Source organism: Pristiophorus japonicus, chromosome 5, assembly GCF_044704955.1.
Source record: "Pristiophorus japonicus isolate sPriJap1 chromosome 5, sPriJap1.hap1, whole genome shotgun sequence".
NCBI lineage: Eukaryota > Metazoa > Chordata > Chondrichthyes > Pristiophoridae > Pristiophorus > Pristiophorus japonicus.
Genome location: NC_091981.1, coordinates 170,254,093 through 170,281,204, shown reverse-complemented (window position 1 = coordinate 170,281,204; position 27,112 = coordinate 170,254,093). Strand labels below are relative to the sequence as shown.

The following is a 27,112-nucleotide window of genomic DNA, read 5'->3' as shown; positions in this document are numbered from 1 at the left end:
CAACACCAGGAAATATACAATCGTCGTTGACTTAAAAGGGGGGCAGAATTATAACCAATTTTGCATTGTTTCAGCGAAGGTATTGGCAATAGTTTTATGAAATTATGAGGCGGTGTAAATAATGGTATGATTCTCTTACTGCCTTAATATCTTGGGACTTTTACAGTGTAAAATAAACTCAAGTCATAGACTCCCAGAAATTCTAGGCCTTAATGCAGAACAGTAGGATTTTGTTATCATAATAACATTAATTGCTTTACATTTATTTGCCTGAACTGAATCTCTTGTGTCATAACATACTGCAAGCTGTATGGTATTTATTATTTACATATGGAACCAAATCCAAATACATGGTTGCAAACCTTTCAATGCTTGTCTTTTACCTTGGTGCAAAATATGGACCAAATAACAATAAAATTAAAGTACAGTGGTGATCCTTTTAATTCTCATGCAAACTAAGGTAAAAAATGAAAATTGAAACTGTTTCTGAAAAGTTCATAATCCAGCAGGTGTAACTGTTCCAATCGTCCAATTACCGCACCATCAGTCTACTCTCAAGCATCAGCAAATTGATGAAAGATGTCATCAACAGTGCTATTAAGCGGCACTTACGCACCAATAACCTGCTCACCGATATTCAATTTGGGTTCTGCCAGGACCACTCAGCTTCAGACCTCATTACAGCCTTGGTCCAAACATGGAAAAAAGAGCTAAATTCCAGAGGTGACGTGAGAGTGACTGCCCTTGGCATCAAAGCAGCATTTGACCGACTGTGGCATCAAGGAGCCCTAGTAAAACTGAAGTCAATGGGAATCAGGGGCAAATCTTTCTACTGGCTGGAGTCATAACTAGCACAAAGGAAGATGGTTGTGGTTGCTGGAGGCCAATCATCTCAGCCCCAGAACATCGCTGCAGGAGTTCCTCAGGGCAGTGTCCTAGACGCAACCAGCTTCAGTTGCTTCATCAATGACCTTCCCTCCATCATAAGGTCAGAGTGGGGATATTCGCTGATGATTGCATAGTGTTCAAAGCCATTCGCAACTCCTCAGATAATGAAGCTGTCCATGTCTGAATGTAGTAAGACCTGAACAACTTTCAGGCTTGAGCTGATAAGTGATAAGTAACATTCCCACCACACAAGTGCCAGGCAATAACCATCTCCAATAAGAGGGAATAAAAACAGAAAATGCTGGAAATCTCGGCAGGTCAGGCAGCATCTGTGGAGAGAGAAACAGAGTTAACGTTTCAGGTCGAAGACCCTTCATCACTCTGACACAGGGTCTTCGACCTGAAACGTTAACTCTGTTTCTCTCTCCACAGATGTTGCCTGACCCATTGAAATTTCCAGCATTTCCTGTTTTTATTTCAGATTTCAGCATCCACAGTATTTTGCTTTTGTTTTCCAAGAGGGAGTCTAGCCAGCTCTCCTTGACATTCAATGGGAATACGATCGCCGAATCCCCCACCATCAACATCCTGGGGGTTACCATTGACCAGAAACTTAACTGGATCAGCCACATAAATACTGTGGCAACAAGAGCAGGTCAGAGGGTGAGTATTCTGCAGCAAGTGTCTCACCTCCTTACTCCCCAAAGCCTTTTCTACAAGGCACAAGTCAGGAGTGTGATGGAATACTCTCCACTTGCCTTGTTAGTGCAGCTCCAACAACACTCAAAAAGCTTGACACTGTCCAGGACAAAACATCCCACTTGAATGGTACCCTATACAGAACCTTAAACATTCACTCCCTCCACAACTAACGCACTGTGCCTGCAGTGTGTACCATTTACAAGATGCACTGCAGCAACTCCCCAAGGCGTCTTCAACAGCACTTCCCCAACCCGCGACCTCTATCACCTAGCAGGACAAGGGCAGCAGGTGCATTGGAGTACCATCATTTGCATGCTCCCCTCCAAGTCACACACCATCCTGACTTGGAAATGTATTGCTGTTCCTTCATCATCGCTGGGTCAAAATCCTGGAACTCCTTCCCGAACAGCACTGTGGGAGTATCTTTACCACAAGGACTGCATCGCACCACCACCTTCTCCAGGGCAATTAGGGATGGGCAATAAATGTTGCCCTTGCCAGCAACGCCCACATCCAATGACTGAATTTTTTTAAAAGCTCAGACTCTCATTAACGTGTCCACCGAGACAATGGCAGTTTTCAGCTAATTTCTTTGTAGTGAATTTTACTCTCTTCTAGCTTAGGACCATCAATGTTTGAGAAGCAGTACTCCTTCACTTTAAACACTTTCGGTAGCCAAATGCTGGAAGAGACAGAGTTCTTTTAAGAATTTTTAAAACATCTTATTGTAAAATCTCTTTCTTTCAAACATAAAAATAGATTCAAGCTATGATTTCATTCTCACTTCTAACATATAATCGTTTTTGCAGCTGCACAATTTTCCAACATTAGTATCATTATGTTTTTCATGCACATCTTGGTAAGTGTGATGTGTGACCCTCTGGCTATATACACTTGAAAACGTTTTTTTCAGAACTGTAAAACAGGAAAGAAAGAATTCCTGTGGATTAAGCTAGGTGACAAAATAATCCCGTTGTGATATTGTTGGCTCTCAATTGCATGCCTGGCAGCATTTCCCACTCTTTTAATAAGGTACACTGCTGTAACTTACTTTGTTTTTGGCGAGCACAGCGGGTATGCTATTAAATGCTTTACTTCTTTATCAGTTTGATTACTGTAATGCTGTGCAATGTAATGCCCCTCCTACTGGGACTAGATATCGAAGTGGCTAGCTGCTGTGTTCCATTAGGATTCCTGAGCGGCTCCTGCTGCCGACTGCATCACTTGTGCTGCTACATGGGCAGCCTGGCACTGGAATTTGTGTGGCTTTAAGTGAGTCGAATATAATGATTAGGGTAGGGTATGGTAGTGTAGTGGTTATGTTGCTAGACTAATAATCCAGAGAATGTGACTTCAGATCCCGCCATGGGAATTTGAATTCAGTTTTATCAGCAAGTACTTAGGAAGGCAAATGGAATGTTGGCCTTTATTGCAAGGGGGCTGGAGTATAAAAGTAGGGAAGTCCTGCTACAACTGTATAGGACATTGGTGAGACTACACTTGGAGTACTGCGTACAGTTTTGGTCTCTTTATTTAAGGAGGGATATACTTGTATTGGAGGCAGTTCAGAGAAAGTTCACAAGGTTATTCCTGAGATGAAGGGGTTGTCTTATGAAGAAAGGTTGAGCAGGTATGGCTTATACTCATTGGAGTTTAGAAGAATGAGAGGTGATCTTATTGAAATTCTGAGGGGGCTTGACAGGGTAGATGCAGAGAAGATGTTTCCCCTCATAGGGGAATCTAGAACTAGGGGGCATAGTTTCAGAATAAGGGGTTGCCCATTTCAAACTGAAATGAGGAGAAATTTCTTCTCTTGAGGGTTGTGAATCTTTGGAATTCTCTAAGCAAGAGAGCTCTGGAGGCTGGGCCATTGAATATATTTAAGGTGGCGATAGACAGATTTTTAAATGATAAGGGAGTCAAGGTTATAGGGAACGGGCAGGGAAGTGGAGTTGAGGCCAAGATCAGATCAGCAATGATCTTATTGAATGGCGGAGCAGGCTCGAGGGGCCAAATGGCCTCCTCCTGCTCCTATTTCTTATGTTCTTATGTTATGTTCTTATGTAATTGGTCATGAGTGAAGCAACACTCCCAGATGAAGACAGGTGATATTGATTTAGTCTGTTTTGGCACTGAAGTAGTTCATTGCTGATCTGTAGCTCAACATGGGCATTGATGGTAAGCAATTTAAAGACTTTTAACACAGTGTGAGGGATGTCATTCTAAGTGTCAGACATGCTTGGTCCAGTGCCTTTTGAAGGTGTGGTTGGCACCTTTTATATCACCTGATCTCATGAGATCTGGTACTTGATGGCCTTATGTGCGATGTTGGGGTTGGCATTCATTGCGCCAGCTATCTCCTTGTACCAGCCATGACTAGTTCTCTTTGCTCTCTTCCAAATGGACCTCGTTCCTCTGCCTGACCTCACTGAGTAGCACTTTGCTAGCTGTATTGGTGAACCTGAGGGCTTTCTGCTTCTCCATAAGATTCAGAGATATTTTTGGTAAGAAACCGTTATTTGGCCTGATGCCTTGTTTAATAAGCTGCTGCAGGCTTTTAAATCCTACATCAGGGTGCTAGCTTGCGCCTCCCAAAGACAAACTTCCAATTAGTCGCAGTCCTGAAGCTTGGAGCTCACCCTGATTATTTAAATTCATCTGACCTTAAAAACTACAGTTGGGTCTGCTCCCTTACATTGGACGAGTGCAAATTGCGCATTGCCCTATTTCCACGCCAGACTTTGGCGAGCGGAAAATGTAGGTTATTGTCTGTTTCCCAGGCAGGCTCTGAGCAACAGCTTCACGTAAGTGAAAAAACACATTGAACTGCTGACTAACACCACTGACTGTCGAAATACCTCTGCTTATTACACTGAAATTCTGTATCCTTTCTGATGGGCAAAGTAATGTCGTGGGTATGGTACTGAACTAGCAGCTCAGAGTTTGGGAGTTCAAGTCCCACCAAGGTAAGTTGTGAAACTGCAATCCATAAATCTGATCATGTTTGGACTGACCAGAAAAAAATACCACAAAAGCTACCAGGTATATTGCAAAAACACAACTGTTTCACTGCTGTCCTTCGGAGAAGGGAATCTGCTCCTGTACTCCTGTCCAGTCTGACCTACACATTGGGTGGTTGACTCCAGAAAGTCATTCAGTTGTAAAAAAAAACATTTTGATAATGAATGCCAACAACCACTTTCTCAAGATAACTAAACATGAGTAATAAATGTAACCTAGCCGGTGTAACACACCACATATCGCATGAACAGGTGAACTCCCCCTTTAACTTTTCTGTATTTCCCCCTCTCCTCTGTCCATCCAAATTATTTTTTTATATAGGGACATTTTAATTGATCAAATTGTACATTTGCTAGTCACACCATAAAAGTAAGCAACTTTTATTTTGTGTCCAAACTTGAAGCCATTTAGCACCAAGATGAGGAGAAACTTCTTCACTCAGAAAGTTGTTAACCTGTGGAATTCTTTACCGCAGAGAGTTTTGATGCCAATTCATTGGATATATTCAAGAGGGAGTTACGGCTAAAGGGATCAAGGGGTATGGAGAGAAAGCAGGAAAGGAGTACTGAGGTGAATGATCAGCCATGATCTTATTGAATGGTGGTGCAGGCTCGGAGGGCCGAATGGCCTACTCCTGCACCTATTTTCGATGTTTCTATGTTTCTAGTATAAACTAAGTTGGCAGGGGGATGGGCACCATGATGTAGCATTAGAAAGGAGAAACAAAGGATTGGGAGAGACAGATAGCACTAAAGCAAGAAATAGTAAGGTTTTAGGTAAGAGAGAACAAAGATGGTCTAAGATAGGTTTACAGTGTATGTAAGTGAATGCACAAAGCATAGTAAACAAGGTTGGTGAGCTGCAGGTGCAGATAGCCACATGGGAATATAATGTTGTGGCAATAACAGAGACCTGGCTCAAAAAAGGGCAGGATTGGGTATTAAATATTGTGTTAAATGAAATATGTAAATATTGTCACTGTTGTAATGCAGGAAACACGGCAGCCAATTTGCGCACAAGCAAGCTCCCACAAACAGCAATGTGATAATGACCTGATAATCTGTTTTTGTAACATTGATTAATATTGGCCAGGACACCGGGGATAACTCCCTGCTCTTCTTCGAAATAGAGCCATGGGATCTTTTATATACATTTGAGAGAGCAGACGGTGCCTCAGTTTAATGTCTCATCTGAAGGCGCACCTCTGACTTTGCAGCACTCCCTCAGCACTGCACTGGAGTGTCAGCCTCGATTTTTTTTGTCCTGGACTGGGACTTGAACCCAAACCTTCTGACTCAGAGGCGAGTGCAGTGAAATCATCTGGCCAACAGTATCCCTTCACCAACACACCAAAAACAGATTAACAGGTCATTTATCTCACTGCAGTTTGTGGGACTTTGCTGTGTGCACGCTAGGCACTGCATTTGCCCACAAAACAATGATTACACTTAAAAAGAAATTCATTGGCTCCAAGTTTCTTTTGGACATCCTGAGAATGTGAAAGGCACCAAATCAATGAAAGTTCTTTCTTTGCTATATGAACCCACAACCTTATGACTCAGAGGCAAGAGTGCTACCAGCTGAACCACAGCAGAGGTGTCATTACACTACTAGATGTATTCTATATGCCACCAATAGTGGGAAAAATATGGAGGAGCACATTTGCAGAGAAATTACAGAGAGATGCAAGAACTATAGAGTAGTGATAATGGGGGACTTGAACTATCCTAATATTGATTGAGATAGTGTTAAGGGCAGAGAGGAGGAAGAACTTTTGAAATGTGTTCAAGAGAACTTTCTTGGTCAGTATGTTTCCAGCCCAACAAGGAAGGAGACATTGCTGGATCTAATTCTGGGGAATGAGGTAGGTCAAGTGGGGCAAGTGTCAGAAGGTGAATATTTAGGGAACAGTAATCATAGTATTATCAGGCTAGATCAGTGTTGGAAAATGACAGGCAGCAATCGAGAGTAAAAAATACTTAACTCTGACAAAGAGTCATCGACCTGAAACGTTAACTCTCCACAGATGTTGCCTGACCCGTTGAGATTTCCAGCATTTTCTGTTTTTATTTCAGATTCCAACATCCACAGGATTTTGCTTTTATAAAAAATACTTAATTGGAGGAAGACAAATTTCACTGGGATGAGAACGGATTTGGCCCGGGTAAATTGGAATCAAAGATTGTCAGGCAAAACTGTAGTGGAACAATGGGCTGCCCTTAAAGAGGAAATAGCTCAGATACAGTCGAGGTACATTCCCACTAGGGGGAAAGGTAGGGCAACTAAAGTCAGAGCTCCCTGGATGAAGAGATAGAGAGTAGGAAGAAGCAGAAAAAGAGCGTGTATGACAGATATCAGGTCGAGAATACATCTGAGAATCAGGCTGAATATAGAAAGTTCAGAGGAGGAGTGAAAAAGAAAATGAGGGGCAAAGAGAGAGAGTATGAGAATAGAATGGCAGCCAACATAAAAGGTAATCCAAAAGTCCTCTATAAGCATATAAATAGTAAACGCCTAGTAAGAGGAGAAATGGGCTAATTAGGGACCAAAAAGGAGACCTATCCATGGAGGCAAAGAATATGGCTGAGGTACTAATTGAGTACTTTCCATCTGCCTTCACCAAGGAAGATGATACTGCCATAGATATAGTAAAGGAGGAGGTAGAGGAGATACTGGATGGGATAAAAAATGATAAAGACGAGGTACTAGAAAGGCTGCCTGTACTTAAACTGGATAATATGCTAGAATTCTTCATTGAGATGAAGAGTGACACAGTTAATTCAGAGACTAGGGTCCTGAACTTAAGGAAAGGTAACTTCGATGGTATGAGACGTGAATTGGCTAGAATAGACTGCCAAATGATACTTAAAGGGTTGACGGTGGATAGGCAATGGCAAACATTTAAAGATCACATGGATGAACTTCAACAATTGGACATCCCTGTCTGGAATAAAAATAAAAAGCGGAAGGTGGCTCAACCATGGCTAACAAGGGAAATTAAGGATAGTGTTAAATCCAAGGAAGAGGCATATAAATTGGCCAGAAAAAGCAGCAAACTTGAGGACTAGGAGAATTTTATAATTCAGCAGAGGAGGACAAAGAGTTTAATTAAGAGGGGGAAAATAGAGTACAAGAGGAAGCTTGCAGGGAACATAAAAACTGACTGCAAAAGTTTCGATAGATATATGGAGAAAAAGATTAGTGAAGACTAATGTAGGTCCCTTGCAGTCAGATTCAGGTGAATTTATAATGGGGAACAAAAAATGGTGGAGCAGTTGAATAAATACTTTGGTTTTGTCTTCACGAAGGAAGACACATATAACCTTCCAGAAACACTAGGGGACCGAGGGTCTAGTGAGAAGGAGGAACTGAAGGAAATCCTTATTAGGCAGGAAATTGTGTTAGGGAAATTGATGGGATTGAAGGCCGATAAATCCCTGGGGCCTGATAGTCTGCATTCCAGAGTACTTAAGGAAGTGGCCCTAGAAATAGTGGATGCATTAGTGATCATTTTCCAACAGTCTATCGACTCTGGATCAGTTCCTATGGACTGGAGGGTAGCTAATGTAGCACCACTTTTTAAAAAAGGAGGGAGAGAAAAAATGGGTAATTATAGACCGGTTAACCTGACATCAGTAGTGGGGAAAATGTTGGAATCAATTATTATTGATGAAATAGCAGCGCATTGGGAAAGCAGTGACAGGATCGGTCCAAGTCAGCATGGATTTATGAAAGGGAAATCATGCTTGACAAATTTCCTAGAATGTTTTGAGGATGTAACTAGTAGAGTGGACAAGGGAGAACCAGTGGATGTGGTGTATTTGGATGTTCAAAGGCTTTTGACAAGGTCCCACACAAGAGATTGGTGTGCAAAATTAAAGCACATGGTATTGGGGGTAATGTACTGATGTGGATAGAGAACTGGTTAGAAGACTGGAAGCAGAGAGTCGGGATAAATGGGTCCTTTTCAGAATGGCAGGCAGTGACTAGTGGGGTGCCGCAGGGCTCAGTGCTGGGACTCCAGCTATTTACAATACACATTAATGATTTAGATAAAGGAATTGAGTGTAATATCTCCAAGTTTGCAGATAACACTAAGCTGGGTGGCGGTGTGAGCTGTGAGAAGGACACTAAGAGGCTGCAGGGTGACTTGGACAGGTTAGGTGAGTGGGTAAACGCATGGCAGATGCAGTATAATGTGGATAAATGTGAGGTTATCCATTTTGGTGGCAAAAACACGAAGGCAGAATATTATCTGTATGGTGGCAGATTAGGAAAAGAGGAGGTGCAACGAGACCTGCGTGTCATGGCACATCAGTCATCGAAAGTTAGCATGCAGATACAGCAGGCGGTGAAGAAGGCAAATGGTATGTTGGCCTTCATAGCAAGGGGATTTGAGTATAGGAGCAGGGAAGTCTTATTGCAGATGTATAGGGCCTTAGTGAGGCCTCACCTGGAATATTGTGTTCAGTTTTGGTCTCCTAATCTGAGGAAGAACGTTCTTGCTATTGAGGGAATGCAGCGAAGGTTCACCAGACTGGTTCCAGGGATGGCAGGACTGACATATGAGGAGAGACTGGATCGACTGGGCCTGTATTCACTGGAGTTTAGAAGGATGAGAAGATATCTCATAGAAACATATAAAATTCTGACAGGACTGGACAGGTGAAGGGTCAAATTTCATAGGAACCCTGCCCCAGTGTTTGGGCTCATTTGAAAGGAAACTTAATTTGGAACTATCTACCGGAAAGTTTGAACTCCTAAAGTGTTTATGGAAGAATCTACGAACTTTAATCGAAATTTGGACTTTTACAAGACAAATTCAAGTCTGTGGGCGGGCCTAAGGAACTAAAAGGAGCCAGCTTGATTATTGGAACTGTCTGGGTGTTGGGACTAAGGTAAATTGTCTGGAGAAATGGATATTCGAAAACCCTTCTCCACAAGGGGCATTTACATTACAACAATAACTCAGAGAGGGCCAGCCATCGAACTGAGCTGAGAAAAGCCACCTTCAACATGAATAAGAACAAAGAGCCCACTACAGCCTGTATGCAAAAACCAAGCACAAAAGGACATTGTGATTACCAAGCTAATATTTCCATCAGGAAACAGATTTAGAAGAGCAACATACCCAAGACATATTAACTTTTAACAAGCCTGCCAAAATATTACAAATAAATGTCAAGCCTGCCAAAATATTACAAATAAATGTCAAGCCTGCCAAATTTAAACAAAGAATTCTGGACTGATCTGGCACGAAGATTAGGACAACTCAAACCGTATAACTGGCCCTCTGTTTTAACAGAGGGTATGCCATACTAGGCCTAGTACCATATTACGCTTATGTCATCAAGAAGGGAGAGAAACCAACATGACAGTTGTAAACTAACTTCTCCAGCCTCGAAGTCCTGAAGTCCAAAAAGGAAGGAAGAACATCACCATCGCGGCAGCAACTAACCACAGCCAATGTGGTACCACTGAAAAATCACCACGATCGACCAATTTCGAACCAAAACTCCAAAAGAAAGAAACCGAAGAATCGAACGTTTCCACTCTACAATCTAAGTCCTGACTACCAACAGGTGAAAACATTACCGAAAGAGACTTTGAACCTATTTCTAACGAAGAAAACTGGGTACTTACCCCATAGATCCTAAACGCGCCTTACCGCACCAGCAGACTCAACCTAACTGAAGATTGCACAGTAAGAAGTCTTCTCCGACATTTGGGGTATGACAAACAGAACCTACAGAATTCAACGAACCCTGAAATTGCGAACTACTGCTAACTGACCAGAAAGGATTTGTAAGCATAGTCCCTGCCTGCCTTGGAGTCTAACCTAGCCGTGATTAGGTTTTGGGAGGTGGGATGTGTAATTTTTACTGTAACCCCCTTTGAATGTGTAATATATTGTTCTCAGAGTGATTATAAGCTTGACATTGTATTTTCTTGTCTGTAATAAAGTCAAAGTTCTTTTGCATCAAACCAGTTGTCCTTTGTACTTTATCACACCCTCCAAATAAACCCAGAGTCTAGAATCCAAGGGAGTGGGAGCGATTCGAACCACTCAAGTAGGTCAGAGGTGAACCTGATCCCCGGGACCACCCATTATACAGGTTAGATGCAGGAAAAATGTTCCTGATATTGGGGAAGTCCAGAACCAGGGGACATAGTCTAAGGATAAGGGGTAAGCCATTTAGGACTGAGATGAGAAGAAACTCTTCACTCAGAGAGTTGTTAACCTGTGGACTTCCCTACTTCAGAGAGTTGTTGATGCCAGTTCATTGGATATATTCAAGAGGGAGTTAGATATGGCCCTTACGGCTAAAGGGATAAAGGGGTATGGAGCGAAAGCAGAAAAGGGGTACTGAGGTGAATGATCAGCCATGATCTTATTGAATGGCGGTGCAGGCTCGAAGGGCCGAATGGCCTACTCCTGCACCTATTTTCTATGTTTCTATGTTTCTAAGTCATCAGGACTGGATGAGATGCATCCTAGGATAGAAACATAGAAACATAGAAAATAGGTGCAGGAGTAGGCCATTCATCCCTTCGAGCCTGCACTGCCATTCAATGAGTTCATGGCTGAACATGCAACTTTAGTACCCCATTCCTGCTTTCTTGCCATACCTCTTGATCCCCCTAGTAGTAAGGACTACATCGAACTCCTTTTTGAATATATTTAGTGAATTGGCCTCAACAACCTTCTGTGTCAGAGAATTCCACAGGTTCACCACTCTCTGGGTGAAGAAGTTTCTCCTCATCTCGGTCCTAAATGGCTTACCCCTTATCCTTAGACTGTGACCCCTGGTTCTGGACTTCCCCAACATTGGGAACATTCTTCCTGCATCTAACCCGTCAGAATTTTAAAAGTTGCTATGAGATCCCTTCTCATTCTTCTGAACTCCAGTGAATACAAGCCCAGTTGATCCAGTCTTTCTTGATATGTCAGTCCCGCCATCCCGGGAATCAGTCTGGTGAACCTTCGCTGCACTCACCTCAATAGCAAGAATATCCTTCCTCAAGTTAGGAGACCAAAACTGTACACAATACTCCAGGTGTGGCCTCACCAAGGCCCTGTACAACTGTAGTCACACCTCCCTGCCCCTGTACTCAAATCCCCTCGCTATGAAGGCCAACATGCCATTTGCTTTCTTAACCGCCTGCTGTACCTGCATTCCAACCTTCAATGACTGATGTACCATGACACCCAGGTCTCGTTGCACCTCCCCTTTTCCTAATCTGTCACCATTCAGATAATAGTCTGTCTCTCTGTTTTTACTGCCAAAGTGGATAACCTCACATTTATCCACATTATACTTCATCTGCCATGCATTTGCCCACTCACCTAATCTATCCAAGTCACTCTGCAGCCTCATAGCATCCTCCTCGCAGCTCACACTGTCACCCAACTTAGTGTCATCTGCAAATTTGGAGATACTACATTTAATCTCCTTGTCTAAATCATTAATGTACAATGTAAACAGCTGGGGCCCCAGCACAGAACCTTGCGGTACCCCACTAGTCACTGCCTGCCATTCTGAAAAGTACCCATTTACTCCTGCTCTTTGCTTCCTGTCTGACAACCAGTTCTTAATCCACATCAGCACACTATCCCCAATCCCATGTGCTTTAACTTTGCACATTAATCTCTTGTGTGGGACCTTGTCGAAAGCCTTCTGAAAATCTAAATACACCACATCAACTGGTTCTCCCTTGTCCACTCTACTGGAAACATCCTCAAAAAATTCCGGAAGATTTGTCAAGAATGATCTCCCTTTCACAAATCCATGCTGACTTGGACCTATCATGTCACCTCTTTCCAAATGCACTGCTATGACATCCTTAATAATTGATTCCATAATTTTACCCACTACCGATGTCAGGCTGACCGGTCTATAATTCCCTGTTTTCTCTCTCCCTCCTTTTTTAAAAAGTGGGGTTACATTGGCTACCCTCCACTTCATAGGATCTGATCCAGAGTCTATGGAATGTTGGAAAATGACTGTCAATGCATCCGTTATTTCCAAGGCCACCTCCTTCAGTACTCTGGGAAGCAGACCATCAGGCCCTGGGGATTTATCGGCCTTCAATCCCATCAATGCTGAGGGAAGTTGTAATGTATGACTAAAACTGTTGAGTTGTGAGTGGCTTAGCCAGTTATGTGATGTCCACAAGACTCAATAAAACCCCAGCCAGTTGGGTTCAGGGGATCCACAATGAGGCAGATGGTTGTGAGCCAGGTGGATGACCTGTAATGTGTGTTACATCTTTAGATGCTCTGATAATGACTCCACGAGGCAATGTGTTGTACTTGAACTGTAGTGACCTTAGTCCTTTATTAGTTAACTCCAGAGTGAGGATCACACCTGGTGGCCTGCCTTTTATACTAGGCCAGGCACACCTGTACAGGTAACCTGCAAGTCTCCCACTGTGGTGCCCTCTGGTGGCACACCTTGTAATAGTACAAGCAGTAACCATGTAGAATACATGACATGACTCTCCCCCAAGCCTTTAGTGCAAATCGCCTCTGCATTGACTGTGCTCTGGGCTTAGCTCTATCTGGTTGACCCTTGGCAGGTCATTTCTATCTTGGGTGAGTGGTTGGTGTTTTGTTGGCAGTAGAGTGTTGGTGGTTTCTGTTTGTATGTCTCCATGACCACTCCAGTCTCTCACCGCCGCCCCCCCCACCCCCCGTCCCCCACCACATATAGATTATGCCGGAGGCTCATTACATTCATATACATTCAAGTCCAGAAAAAAAAAAATTGCATTACATTTGTGGTTCAGTTGTGAGGCAAGTACACTTGACTGGTGAGATACATTATTGATAAGTATTGCGGATCGGTAACCGGTGCATAAGGACAAGCTAGTTCCAGAACTGCTGGATGGTGTCCAGGTAGTCTGGTGATGGCGCGGTGCCAAGTGCTGGCAGTGGGGTCCCGGTTGGCTCAAGTTGCCTGCCCTCGGGGCTGTTACCGTTGCTCCTAAGCGTCGGGCAGGTTCACAGATGCCTGTGACCTCCCTGTCCTTTCTTTGCACTCTGGGTCGCTGCTGCTCCCTGAGGAACTGTCATCTAGCAGTGCACAGGGAACTGCTGACTCACTTGCCTGGGCGTTGTTTGGTTTGGGATCCTGGCTGATTCTGGTCCCCTTTAGGAGAACTGTTGCAGCTGAGCCTTCGTTCCCGGGTATGGCCTTGGTGGCGATGGGGTCTGGGGGCTGCGCCTTAGCACAGTTTGCTCTTTCAGGCTCGTGGAGTTTGGTGCCATCGGGTGCCTGAGAGGTGGAGCCGATCAGGGACAGGGTATCGATAACGGTGCCATTGCCTTCCTGAGATTGCTTGCTCTGCAGCTCCTCTATATTGGCTGCTTGTGGCCATACTCCATGGTGCATAATGCTGGTCCAGGCTACTACATTGGGTAGCTCACTGGACCTGTGTGCTCCCGATGGGTGTCTGCCCGCTGCATTGACTGAGTGCAGTTGAAATCCTACATCGCACAACGTTTCATTACTCATTGTAAATAACCTGTAGCTCCGATCGCGATCGCACGCCTATTCTTTGCTTATTGCATGTACATTACGCTGATCATCAATTTCACATCTTACGTCTGGCTCACCGTTGCTATTATATTGAGCCTCTTCTTTGCTTATTGTATGCACACAATTCTGATCATCAATTACACATTTTACACCTAACTCACAGTTGCTCATTCATTGTTTGAAAATGTGGAACTGTCCCTTTAAGTGTGGTGGGTTGCAGGCCTCCTTTAAGAGAGCCTTGATTTCTTTACCTCAATCCTCCTCTCCATTTGGTGCCACGTGTTGCTCCATCAGCGCTGCACCTCGTGGTCTGGCCGCTGCCATCTTTTTCTTCAGCGCATCACCTCGTGGTTTGGGCGCCATCTTTCCTCCATCCGCGATGTTGACTGTGGTGATCCTCTTCTCCCTGGGTTCTGCCACCGAAGCTGGGATCCAATTTTCTTCCTCCGGTGTCCTGCCACTGGAGCCTGAAAGGTGCGTTCGGGTCATCTCAGCTGGATCATCTCCACGCAGTCGTGCTGAGCGGTCTGTGCTTCAGGTGCTGTGCTGGTCTGCTCTCTGGGGCTGGGTCCACCCTCAAGTGAGGGCTTGCTTTGCCTCCGAGTGTGGAGGACGTCGATCGTTGGAGGCATGAATTATTCCCACTTCCAATGGATCTTCTCCATCCACCTTCTGCCGGGTAGCGTTGGTCCATCACCTGCAACAATCCACAGAGGTAACTTGTGCACCGTGCCTTCATGGATACCTTTACATCCGCACTACCAACGAATGGGATAAGTTAATCGGTGTAGGTACGCAGCTTTACCTGAACCGGGACCAACTTGGGTCGTTCAGCTTGATCGTCCCATAGCCTCTCAAAGGCTTTGTGATTCATTACTGACTGGCTCAACCCCATATCGACTTCTATGAAGACTGGAACGCCATCTATCTCGATTTCCATCCTCAACGGGGAACACTCAGTGGTGCAGGTAAACATGCTATATACCTCATTGTGTGGCTGAGCTGCCTGTCTGCCTATCGTTTCATAATCCGTGCTGGATTCATAGCCATCTGCAGACTCTTCATCAACACAGTGAGTCATATTTCTCTTACACATTTGCTGGAGGTGGCCCTTTGTGCTGCAGCCTTTACACACACATTCTTTAAAACGGCATTGGTGAGCCCTGTGATTTCCTCCACAACAACCTCATGGAGCTACTCGACTAGCCCCCCTCGGCGGACTCGGAGTTAAGGGACTCGGGGCCTGTTCTCTCTTCCCTGAGAAGGTTCGCATTCTACAGACCAGCCTCTAAAAGGCGCCACTCTGTGCACAGTACTTGCCGGGTTTGAGTCCTGAGGATGAGTCATCTGCCGAGAGCCGCAGGTCAAGGTCATGAATGCCTTTGTTATATATGCAAACTTGTATTTACTCTGTACAGCCACCAGAGGGGTCATCCCTTGGAGTCTCAAGGGATCCCATAATCCCTTGGGAGCACAGGTATTTAAGGAGGCTTCACAGGTTGGAGAGGCACGCTGGAGATCTGCAATAAAAGACTAAGATCACACTTTAGTTTGAGCTCACAGTGTTCAGTCTGACTCTTTCTCAATACAATACAACTGTCGATGAGATACAGATAGCAAACCCAAAGATGCAGAGAACAGTGGGCATCCTGGAGAAATTCTCGGAGGGAGCTGATTGGGAAACTTTTGTGGAGTGACTCAACCAATACTTCGTGGCCAACGAGCTAGATGGGGAAGAGAGCGCTGCCAAATGAAGGGCGATCCTCCTGACTGTCTGTGGGGCACCAAGGTATGAAAAATCTGCTCACTCCAGCGAAACCCACGGAGAAATCATCCGACGATTTGTGCGTACTGGTCCGAGAGCATTTGAACCCGAAGGAAAGCGTTCTGATGGCGAGGTACTGGTTATACACCTACAAAAGGTCTGAAGGCCAGGAAGTGGCGAGTTATGTTGCCGAATCAATTGCGAATTTGAAGGACATTTGGAGCACATGCTCAGAGACTTTTTCATACTTGGCATTGGCCACGGAACCAGACTTCGCAAACTTTTGACTGTAGAGACCCCAACCTTGAATAAGGCCATATCGATAGCTCAGGCGTTCATTGCCACCAGTTACTATACGGAGCAAATCTCTCAGCACACAAGTCCTGCTACAAGTACTGTGAACAAAGTGATGTTGTTTTCGAATCGCAATGTACAGGGCAGGTCACACATACCTGCAGCTACACATCCGCAGATGTCTCAGAGTCCACCATCAAGGGTGATGAATGCAAGGCCATTAACACCTTGTTGGCGCTGCGGTGGTGAACATCGTTTCCATTCATGCCGATTCAAAGAATACATTTGCAAGGGCTGTGGAACAATGGAACACCTCCAATGAGTGTGCAGGCGAGCTACAAACCCTACTAAACCTGCAAACCACCATGTTGCAGAGGAGGACCACTATGAACCAGAGCCTCAGATAGAGGAGGCAGAGGTACATGGGGTGCACACATTCACCACGAATTGTCCCCCGATAATGCTGAATGTTGAACTAAATGGACTCCCGGTGTCAATGGAGCTGGACACGGGTGCAAGCCAGTCCATCATTGCCAAAAAGACTTTCGAGAGGTTGTGGAGCAACAAGGCCTCAAGGCCAGTCTTAACTCCAGTTCGCATGAAACTCACACGAAAGAACTGATTCCTGTAATCGGCAGTGCTACCGTAAAGGTCTCCTACGATGGAGCAGTGCAAAAGATACCACTCTGGGTGGGTCTGGGCGATGGTCCCACGCTGCTCGGCAGGAGCTGGCTGGGAAAGTTACGCTAGAACTGGGACGATGTCCGAGCGCTGTCGCCGCTGACGACACTTCGCGTGCCCAGGTCTGAAACAAATTTCCTTCTCTGTTCAAACCAGGCATCGGGAAATTCCAAGGAGCAAAAGTGCAGATCCACCTAATTCCGGGGGACGACCGATCCATCACAAGGCGAGAGCAGTACCATACATGATGAGAGAAAGGGTAGAGATTGAGCTAGACCGGCTGTAAAGAGAGGGCATCATTTCCCCAATCAAGTTCACCGAGTGGGCCAGTCCTATCGTCCCAGTCCTCAAGGAAGACGGCACTGTCAGAATCTATGGCGATTACAAAGTATCAATCATTTGTCCCTGCAGGACCAATCCCCACTACCAAAGGCCGATGACCTCTTTGCAAAGCTGGTGGGAGGAAAGACGTTCACGAAGCTGGATCTGACTTCAGCCTGCATGATGCAGGAACTGGAGGAATCATTGAAGGCCCTCATCTGCATCAACACACACAAAGGTCTTTTTGTTTATAACAGATGCCCGTTTGGAATCCGATCGGCGACAGTGATATTCCAGAGAAACATGGAAAGCTTACTGAAGTCAGTCCCGCACACCGTGGTCTTCTAGGATGACATCTTGGTCACAGGTCGGAACACAGTGGAGCATCTGCAGAACTTTGAGGAGGCTCTTTGTCGACTCAACTGCTTGGGGCTCAGGTTAAAATGAAATGCGTTTTCCTGGTGCTTGAAATGGAGCTCCTGGGAAAGAGGATTGCGGCGGATGGCATCAGGCCCACCAACGCGAAGATGGAGGCAATCGAGAATGCACCGAGGCCACTGAACGTGACGGAGCTGCGGTCGTTTCTGGGACTCCTGAACTACGTTGATAACTTCTTACCGGGTCTCAGCACACTGTTAGAACCACTGCATGTCTTACTACGAAAAGGGAACGAATGGGTTTGGGGCAAAAGCCAAGAAAATGCCTTTGTAAAAGTGAGAAAATTGTTATGCTCAAACAAATTGCTTGTGTTGTATGATCCATGTAAGCGTTTGGCGTCGGGTGTGTATTGCAACAAGCTAATGATTTCGGGAAACTGCAACTGGTTGCTTATGCATCCAGGAGTCTGTCTAAGGCTGAGAGAGCCTACAGCATGATTGAAAAAGAAATGTTAGCGTGTGTCGATGAGGTAAAGAAAATGCCTGTTTGGGCTAAAATTCGAATTGGAAATTGACCATAAGCCACTTATATCCCTGTTCTCCGTGAGTAAAGGGATAAATACCAAAGCATCGGCCCACATCCAGAGATGGGCGCTCACGTTGTCTGCATACAACTATGCCATCCTTCACAGGCCGGGCACAGAAAACTGTGCCGATGCTCTCAGTCGGCTGCTATTGCCCACCATGGGAGTGGAAATGGCGCAGCCCGCAGATCTAGCCATGGTTATGGAAGCATTTGAGAGTGAGCAATCACCCGTCACTGCCCGGCAGATCAAAACCTGGACAAACCAGGACCCCTTATTATCTCTAGTCAAAAGCTGTGTGCTTCACGGGAGCTGCTCCAGTGTCCCAGTAGAAATGCAGGAAGAGATAAAGCCGTTCCAGTGGCGCAAAGATGAAATGTCTATTCAGGCAGACTGCCTTCTGTGGGGCAATCGAGTAGTGGTCCCCAAGAAGGGCAGAGATACCTTCATCAATGACCTCCAAAGTACCCACCCATGTATCGTAATGATGAAAGCGATAGCCAGATCCCACATGTGGTGGCCCGGCATCGATGCGGACTTGGAGTCCTGCGTTCACAGATGAAATATATGCTCGCAGTTAAGCAATGCACCCAGGGAGACGCCGCTAAGTTTATGGTCTTGGCCCTCCAAACCGTGGTCTAGGGTACACGTTGACTATGCAGGCCCGTTCTTGGCTAAAATGTTCCTTGTGGTTGTAGACGCATACGCCAAGTGGATTGAATTTGAGATAATGTCGGCTAGCACGTCCGCTGCCACTACTGAAAGCCTGTGGGCCATGTTTGCCACACACGGCTTCCCCAATGTCCTGGTGAGTGACAACAGGCCATGTTTTACCAGTGCTGAGTTCAAAGAATTCATGACCTGTAATGGGATCAAACATGTCACATCTGCCCCGTTTAAACCAGCGTCCAATGGTCAGGCAGAGAGAGCAGTGCAACCCATCAAGCAAGGCTTGAAGAAGGTAACGGAAGGCTCACTGCAGACTCACCTATCCCGAATCCTGCTTAGCTACCGCAGGAGACTCCACTCACTCACTGGGATCCCACCTGCTGAACTGCTCATGAAAAGAACACTTAAGACAAGGCTCTTGTTAGTTCACCCTGATCTACATGAACAGGTAGAAAGCAGGCGGCTTCAACAAAGTGCATACCATGATAGTGCAAATGTGTCACGTGAGATTGAAATCAATGATCCTGTATTTGTATTAAATTATGGACAAGGTCCCAAGTGGCTTCCCGGCACTGTTGTGGCCAAAGAGGGGAGCAGGGTGTTTCGGGTCAAACTTTCAAATGGACTCATCATTCACCGGAAACACTTGGACCAATCCAAACTCAGATTCACAGACTATCCTGAGCAACCCACTTTGGACCCTACCTTTTTTGATCCCCCAACATACACACCAGTGGCAACCGGCACCACGGTTGACCACGAAGCAGAACCCATCATCCACAGCAGCCCTGCAGGGCCCAACACACCAGGCAGCCCAACAAGGCCAGCTGCATAGCAGCCCAGTGAGGGCTGAACAAATGATTCAACAACACCAGCTTTCACACCGAGATGATCAACCAGGGCAAGAAGGGCCCCAGATCGACTCACATTGTAAATAGTTACACTATTGACTTTGGGAGGGAGTGTTGTTCTATATGCAAACTTGTATTTACTCTGTACAGCCACCAGAGGGCTCATCCCCTGGAGTCCCAAAGGATCCCATAATCTCTTGGGAGCACAGGTATTTAAGGAGACTTCACAGGTTGGAGAGACACTCTGGAGACCTGCAATAAAAGACTAAGGTCACACTTTACTTTGAGCTCACAGTGTTCAGTCTGACTCATTCTCCATACACTACAGCCTTCTGCAGTGCGACTGTGGTATCCACAGACTGTAGCATATGAAGAAGACCCTCATGGCCGATTCCAATGACAAAAATGTCCTGCAGCGCTTCGGTGAGGTGGTTGCCAAAATCACATGGTGCCACCAGCCTCCTGAGATCTGCAGCATATTTCGCGATTTCCTGGCCTTTGGGCCGACAGTGGGTGTAGAACCGGAGTCTGGCTGTGAGGATGCGTTCCTTGGGCTTGAGTTGTTCTTGGATCAGCGTTATGAGCTCCTCATACGTCTTGGTCATTATCTTCGCTGATGCCCTGGCGAGGCCATAGATGGTGGGCCCACAACTCGTTGGCAGGATAGCTCTGCGCTTATCTGCCAATGTGACCAGGTTGTCGCCTGCCATGTAATTTGCTGTGAATAAATGGTTGAGCCTCTCCACAAAGGTGTCCCAGTCATCACCATCGACGAACTGCTGCAACGTACCAAGGGTAGCCATTTTCCCGTGAAGATCCGTAATCTCGTTGCCAATTGTTATGTCTTTAGATACTTTGATAATGACTCCACAAGGCAATGTGTTGTACTTGAACTGGAATGACCTTAGTCCTTTATTGATAACTCCAGAGTGAGGATCACACATGGTGGCCTGCCTTTTATACTAGGCCTGGCACACCTGTACAGGTAACCTGCAAGTCTCCCACTGTGGTGCATACCTTGTAATAGTACAAGCAATAACCATGTAGGATGCATAACAATGTGTAATGTGATTGTTAAATCTTTGCTAATAAACCAACTCGTTCTTAATCGCAATGCATCGCTATGAATTCTTAAGCAAAAACAACCCATGAAGCAAATACATTACAGAAATGAAGGAAGAAATCGCGCAGGTATTGGCCATAATCTTCCAACCCTCCTTAGAAATGGGGTGGTGCCAGAGAACTGTAGATTTGCAAATGTTACACCCTTGTTCAAAAAAAGTGTAAAGATAAACCCAGCAACGATCGGCTGGTCAGTAGTAGGGAAACTTTTAGAAACAGTAATCAGGGACAAAATTAACAGTCACTTGGACAAGTGTGGATTAATTAAGGAAAGCCAGTATGGACTTGTTAAAGGCAAATCGTGTCTAACCAACTTGATTAAGTTTTTTGATGAGGTAACAGAGAGGGTTGATGAGGGCAACGCGGTTAACATAGTGTACATGGATTTCCAAAAGGGTTCGACAAAGTGCCACGTAATAGGCTTGCCAGCAAAGTTGAAGGCGATGGAATAAAAAGGATAGTGGTAGCATGGATATGAAATTAGTTAAATGACAGGAAATAGAGAGTAGTGGTGTACAGTTGTTTTTCGGACTGGTATACAGTGGTGTTCCCCAGGGGTCGGTATTAGGACCACTGCTTTTCTTTGATCTATGTTAATGATTTGGATGTGGGTGTACAGAGCACAATTTCAAAATTTGCAGATGACACAAAACTTGGAAGTATAGTGAACAGTGAGGAGGATAGTGATAGACAGGCTGGTGAAATGGGTGGACACGTGGCGAAATTTAATGCAGAAAAGTGCAAAGTGATACCTTTCGGTAGAAAGAATGAGGAGAGGAAATATCAACAAAAGGGTACAATCCTAAAGTGGGTGCATGAACAGAGAGAGCTAGGGGTATATGTGCACCAATCGGTGAAGGTGGCAGGGCAGGTTGAGAAAGCAGTTAAAAAAAACTTATGGGACCCTGAGCTTCATGATTAGGGGTATTGAGTCCAAAAGCATGGAAATTATGATGAACCTGTATAAAACACTTGTTCGGCCTCAATTGGAATATTGGGTACCACACTTTAGGAAGGATGTGAAGGCCTTAAAGAGGGCGCAGAAAAGATTTACGAGAATGATTCCAGGGATTTGCGTCTTCAGTTATGTGGATAGACTGGAGAAGCTGGGGTTATTCTCCTTAGAGCAGAGAAGATTGAGAGGAGATTTGATGGAGGTGTTCAAAATCATGAGGGGTCTGGACAGAGTAGATAGAGAGAAATTATTGTCATTGGCACAAGGGTTGAGAACCAGAGGACACAGATGTAAGGTGATTGGCAAAAGAACCAAAGGTGACATAGAAAAAACTTTTTTACACAACGAGTGTTTAATATCTGGAATGCACTGCCTGAAAGGGTGATGGAGGCAGATTCAATCGTGGCTTTCAAAAGGGAGTTGGATAAGTACCTGAAAGAAAAAAATGTCAAGGCTACGGAGAAAGTGTGGGGGAGTGGGACTAGCTGAGGTGCTCTTGCTCTAACCATTCTATGATTCTATGATTCTCTCAGAGCTGCAGCTGCTGCCTTCTCTGCCCTTCAACTCACAGCCCTTCCTCTTAACCATCCCATTCTCTGCAGTTTCTCCCTCATCTCCCTCTCAATCTTCAGTGTGTGTGTCTTGTCCATGAAGCCTACTATCTGTTCCCTCGATTCCCTCCTGTCACTGTTCCTAACTACCTAACATCATCGTAGTGATGCTCCTCGACATGGTCAACCAGCCTCTCTCCTCTGACACAGACCCTATCTCCTTCCTGAAGAGAACCACTCTTAAGCTCTTCATTCTGTACAACTATCACCCCATCTCTAGTCTTCCCATTCTTTCCAATGTCCTGGAACTTGTCATGGCTTTGTATTGATGCTACCAATTTTCTCATCACTAGTTATTCAAGTCCCTCAAATCTGCATTCCGGCATGCCCACAGCATGAAGACCACACTTGTCAAAGTCACACATAACAACGGTGATAGTTGCCCTTTGGCTTGCCATCTTTTTTCTTTAATTTGCTGTTAGAACTTATATTTGTAAGCTGAACACTTTTAATTGACATGTATTTCAATATGTATGTAACAACTCATTCTGTTAATTTGCTATTAACAGGGCCTATTGGTAAATATACCAGCAGTTCCAAGGTGTGAAAAAATCCTAAAAAAGTAATTTAAAAACCTGAAGCAGTGCCAGTTATCTTGAGCTGTGTATTTGTATTGGTTCCATAGCCAATGTACTTGCATTAGTCTCAAATAGTCTCTCTAACCAAATGCATTATATTTCCTATCTACTTTCCTTTCTAAATAATTATACTTTCTTTCACTGCAGGATAATGATGTCCGAATTATTCTTGGCCAGTTTGACGAAAACATGGCAGCGAAGGTATTCTGCTGTGTAAGTATGAAGTAGTGACATTAGTGTTAATCGGCATTCAGTGTTCCACACATCTCAAATCGTATGAATAGTAAGAAAAATAGTGACAAAACATTAGGCTCAATTTTGCCCAAGGCTGTTTTTTGGTTTATTGCCAGAGTTACGCCAATTTTTCTTGGCCAGAAATACTCCAAAAATATTTGTCCCAAGTTTCCCCACTATATTTTTCAAATTTGGCACTGCGTCCCTGTCCAGTCGCTTCGGGGGTGAAGCCTGCTGTGTGCACCGAAAAAAACGATGCCACACCTTCTACACATGCGCAAAAAAAAAATTGATGTTTTTGACGTGATTCCAATGGGCGCGCATGTGGAGTACAGCTCCCGGTCTGCATTCGGCCATTATTAAAGAACCAGTTGTGTGTGTGAGAACGTTGACTGCTGTGTGAGAACATTGGAAAAATCGGAGCTGCAACACAAGATGCAACATGGTGCAAGGACCAAGAATTTCTTACAGGATGAAGTGGAGGCACTAGTTACTGTAATTGAGGACAGATGGCAGGAGCTGGACACCAGCAGAGGTCACATAAAAGTTCTACCCAAAGAAGTGAAGAAACTCTGGAACCAACTTGCAGAAGATCACTGTGCAATGGTGACCACCCCAAGGTCTGGAGGCCAGTGCAAAAAGAAATGGCAGAATCTTCGTCAAGTAGTTAGTGTAAGTGATATTTTCATTTATTCAATGGAATTGCAATTGTAAATGTGACCATCTGTATATGTCCCACCCAGCAGAAAGACACCCTCTCTAAAAAGTTATATTTTCATCTTTGCAGAGGAAGGTGGCATGCAACAAAAGGGAAAGAACTCGAACAGGATGAGGCCCGGCAAATCTGCACCCACTGACACACTTGGAAGGCAGGGTAGCTGCTTTGATGGGTCCTGCCTGGAGAAAAGCAACCACCACTGCACAAGCTGGGCCCACTCTTGAGGGAGAGGGTAAGTCCTGCAAATTAAACCGCCTGGCTTTGCTAAATGTTAAGTACTGCGCGGGCTAGCCATGCTTCGGTTCGTGGGAATGTTTCCGTCAGCTATGCTTCGGTTGAAGCAATGTGCTATCATTCATCGTGGTCCTTTAAATCAGCCTGCTGCCTGTGCTGTGAGAGCCGATTCATGCCACCCACTCTGCCCCCTCCTCTGCTGCGAACCATTTGTCTGTTCGGTTACATTTTGTAGAGCTTGAGGCGAACTCTTTGATACAGAAGAAGATTCAGATGAGGACAAGCCTGAAGAGGAGAACATCTTGCAATCCCACCATCCAGACCAAGTGTATTGGGGGAGGGGGAGGGGATGGAGATGGATGAAGCCCCCACTGTTTTACTGACTTTGGAGGAGGTGCAGGTGCTGCCTGTTGAGGTGCCAGCCCCTTCCGTGTCTAGTGGTTTGAGTGCTAGTGGGACATTCCATGAGGGAGGGAATGTCGCAGGTCGTTCAGACACTCTCAGTGAACATGAGGGAGGGAATGTTGCAGATAGTTGAGACACTTTTACTCAACATGAGGGACGGAATGTTGGAGGTCGTTGAGACACTGTCAGGCGCATGAGGGAGGACATGTCGGAGTTAGCTGCTGCAGTAAAGGAACGCGCCCACACCCCGCGTCCATTGACATAATCAACTACCACTTCCACTCCAATCCCCAGACCAGCCTCTGAAGAGCCCCAGGCCGGGCCCTCCACATTGCCGCCTGGGCCCCCCACATTGCCACCTGTCCCCACCCCCCCTTCAACAGGTGAGCACTATCCGAGATGTTAGAAATAATAAGCTTGGTACCAATCCCAGAAACACTGCACCACTGCCTGTGGGCAGGGATGCTGGAGTCACCAAGACCTTAGAATAAGATGGAGGAGAGTTTGGTGCAGCCTTTCTTTGCTGCTGCTGCTGCTGCTGTTGTTATTATTCTTGTTACTGTTGTAACTGTTGTTCTTAAATTAAAAAATGTTTGTAAGTTATGTAAATTTACAAGTTTAAAAGTTTGTAAGTGATCTTAAAGTTTGTAAGTGATCTTAACTGAAAACTTTAAAGTTTGATTCAAGAATAATTTGATTAAAGTTAAGTACAAAGAACTGTTTGTTAAACTTTAGAATAAAATACATTTTAAATTAAAACTGAATCTTTTACATTATTTATTCCATCATTTACACAACTTTTGGAACTCAGGAAGAATAATTTCCATTATTTGTTCGATTATTAACACAACTTTTCAAGTAAACAAGAATAATTTCCATCATTTTTTCTATTAATACAAAACAACATTACGGAACAGGTCCAAACAGTAAACATGGTCCATATGGAATAGTTATCACTGAGCTTTCAGGCAGCAAAGCGTTCACGGATGAGCTGCTGGCGCAAGGCTCGAGCAATCATTAAAGGGGCATGACGGTCCGTCCTCCTCTGCCATCGTTCTCCGGGTTCAGGTACTTGCATGGCTAACTCGTCCTCATCCTCTTGCTCATCACCTGCATCTTCCTCATCATTATCACCATCCATTCTCACTGCAGGTGGGACTTCGACTACCAGCTACTGCTGCCTCATGATGGCTAAGTTATGCAGCATGCCGCACACAACAGTGAACTGACCGACTATCTCAGGGCAGTATAGCAAGTAGCCTCCGGAATGGTCCAGGCATCGGAAACGCTATTTCAAGATGCCAATGGTCCTCTCTATGATGCTGCGCATTGCAATATGCGACATGTTGTATTCCTGGTCAGCTTCCGTCCGGGTTACATGTAGGGGCGTCATGAGCCAGGTGGCGAGGCCGTACACTTTGTCTCCCAGTAGTCAGCTCTGGCCTTCTGGTTGCTGCTGAAACATGGCAGATATAATACTCTCGCATAGGATAAACGCATCATGGATGTTCCCAGGGTATCTTGCATCAACTGACATGATGCGATGCATGTCATCACACATGAGCTGTACATTAATGGAGTGGAAGCCTTATCCATTCCTGTACATCTCGGAATCCTCCAAAGGTGCTCGCAAGGCAATGTGGGTGCAATCAATGCAGCCCTGTACTTTTGGGAAGCCAGCAATCCTGGAGAAGCCCACAGCCCTTTTACGCATTGCATGGGTGGTCATGGGGAACTTTTATCTAGTCATTCCTCTGGGCATATAGTGCAGTTGTCACCTTCCGAATGCAGACGTATGCTGCATTTTGAGAAATGGCGCACACATCCCCAGTTGTAGCTTGGAAGGATCGGGATGCAGAGAATAAAAGTGCAGCTGTAACCTTCACTTCAACCGACAAAGCAGTCCTCCTGATGCTTCTAGGTTGCAGGTCTGCTTTCACCAACTCACAGATCTCAGTTACAACTTCTTTGCGGAAACGCAGCCTTCTGACACAGTCTGCATCACTCAGGTGCATGTACGAATGCCTCTCTTGATATACCCGCCGACGGTGGGTAAGGCCTTCTGCCTAGCACCCTACGGACTCTAAGGTTCCTCATGGGATGACGTCGAATCAATTGTCTCCTCCGCAGCACCATGATGCAGAAGGCTCGCACAAGGTATGACATTGTCAATATTGGCCCCATGCTTAAATTTTACCTTTTCAAGAAGCTCAAAACGGCAGGCAGGAAGGCAGGACAGGTTCTTTGATCTCTCTCCCTAAGTCTGTATGGACCACACCCAGGTCTGAGCAAGCGCAGTGTTTTGGAAGACCACCCTTGCACCCCCGGGCTCATTGCAGTCTTGTGACTTGTTCTAATCGCGTTCAACAGCACCTTCTCCTCTCTCCCCCTCAACACCACACCCCCCACCCCACCCCGGGCTCATTGCAGTCTTGTTCCGATCGCGTTGGACAGCACCTTTCACATCCCCCCCCAACCCCCCAAACCCCATGGGCTCATTTGCTGCCTAGTGCAGTCTTACGATCACCACCTCCTTCCCCGGGCTTGTTTTGCAGCCGAG

The 27,112-nt window shown here is 45.4% G+C and overlaps 1 protein-coding gene across 1 annotated transcript in view; it reads left to right on the top strand.

The window, feature by feature from the left end:
- The window catches only part of gabbr2 (gamma-aminobutyric acid (GABA) B receptor, 2), a 1,540,887-nt gene that overhangs the window by 975,240 nt on the left and 538,535 nt on the right, over positions 1–27,112 (top strand). Inside the window, exon 5 of the mRNA XM_070880004.1 lies at positions 23,109–23,174. Within this exon, the coding sequence (XP_070736105.1) occupies positions 23,109–23,174 (66 nt within the window). The remainder of the gene's footprint in view (positions 1–23,108; positions 23,175–27,112) is intronic.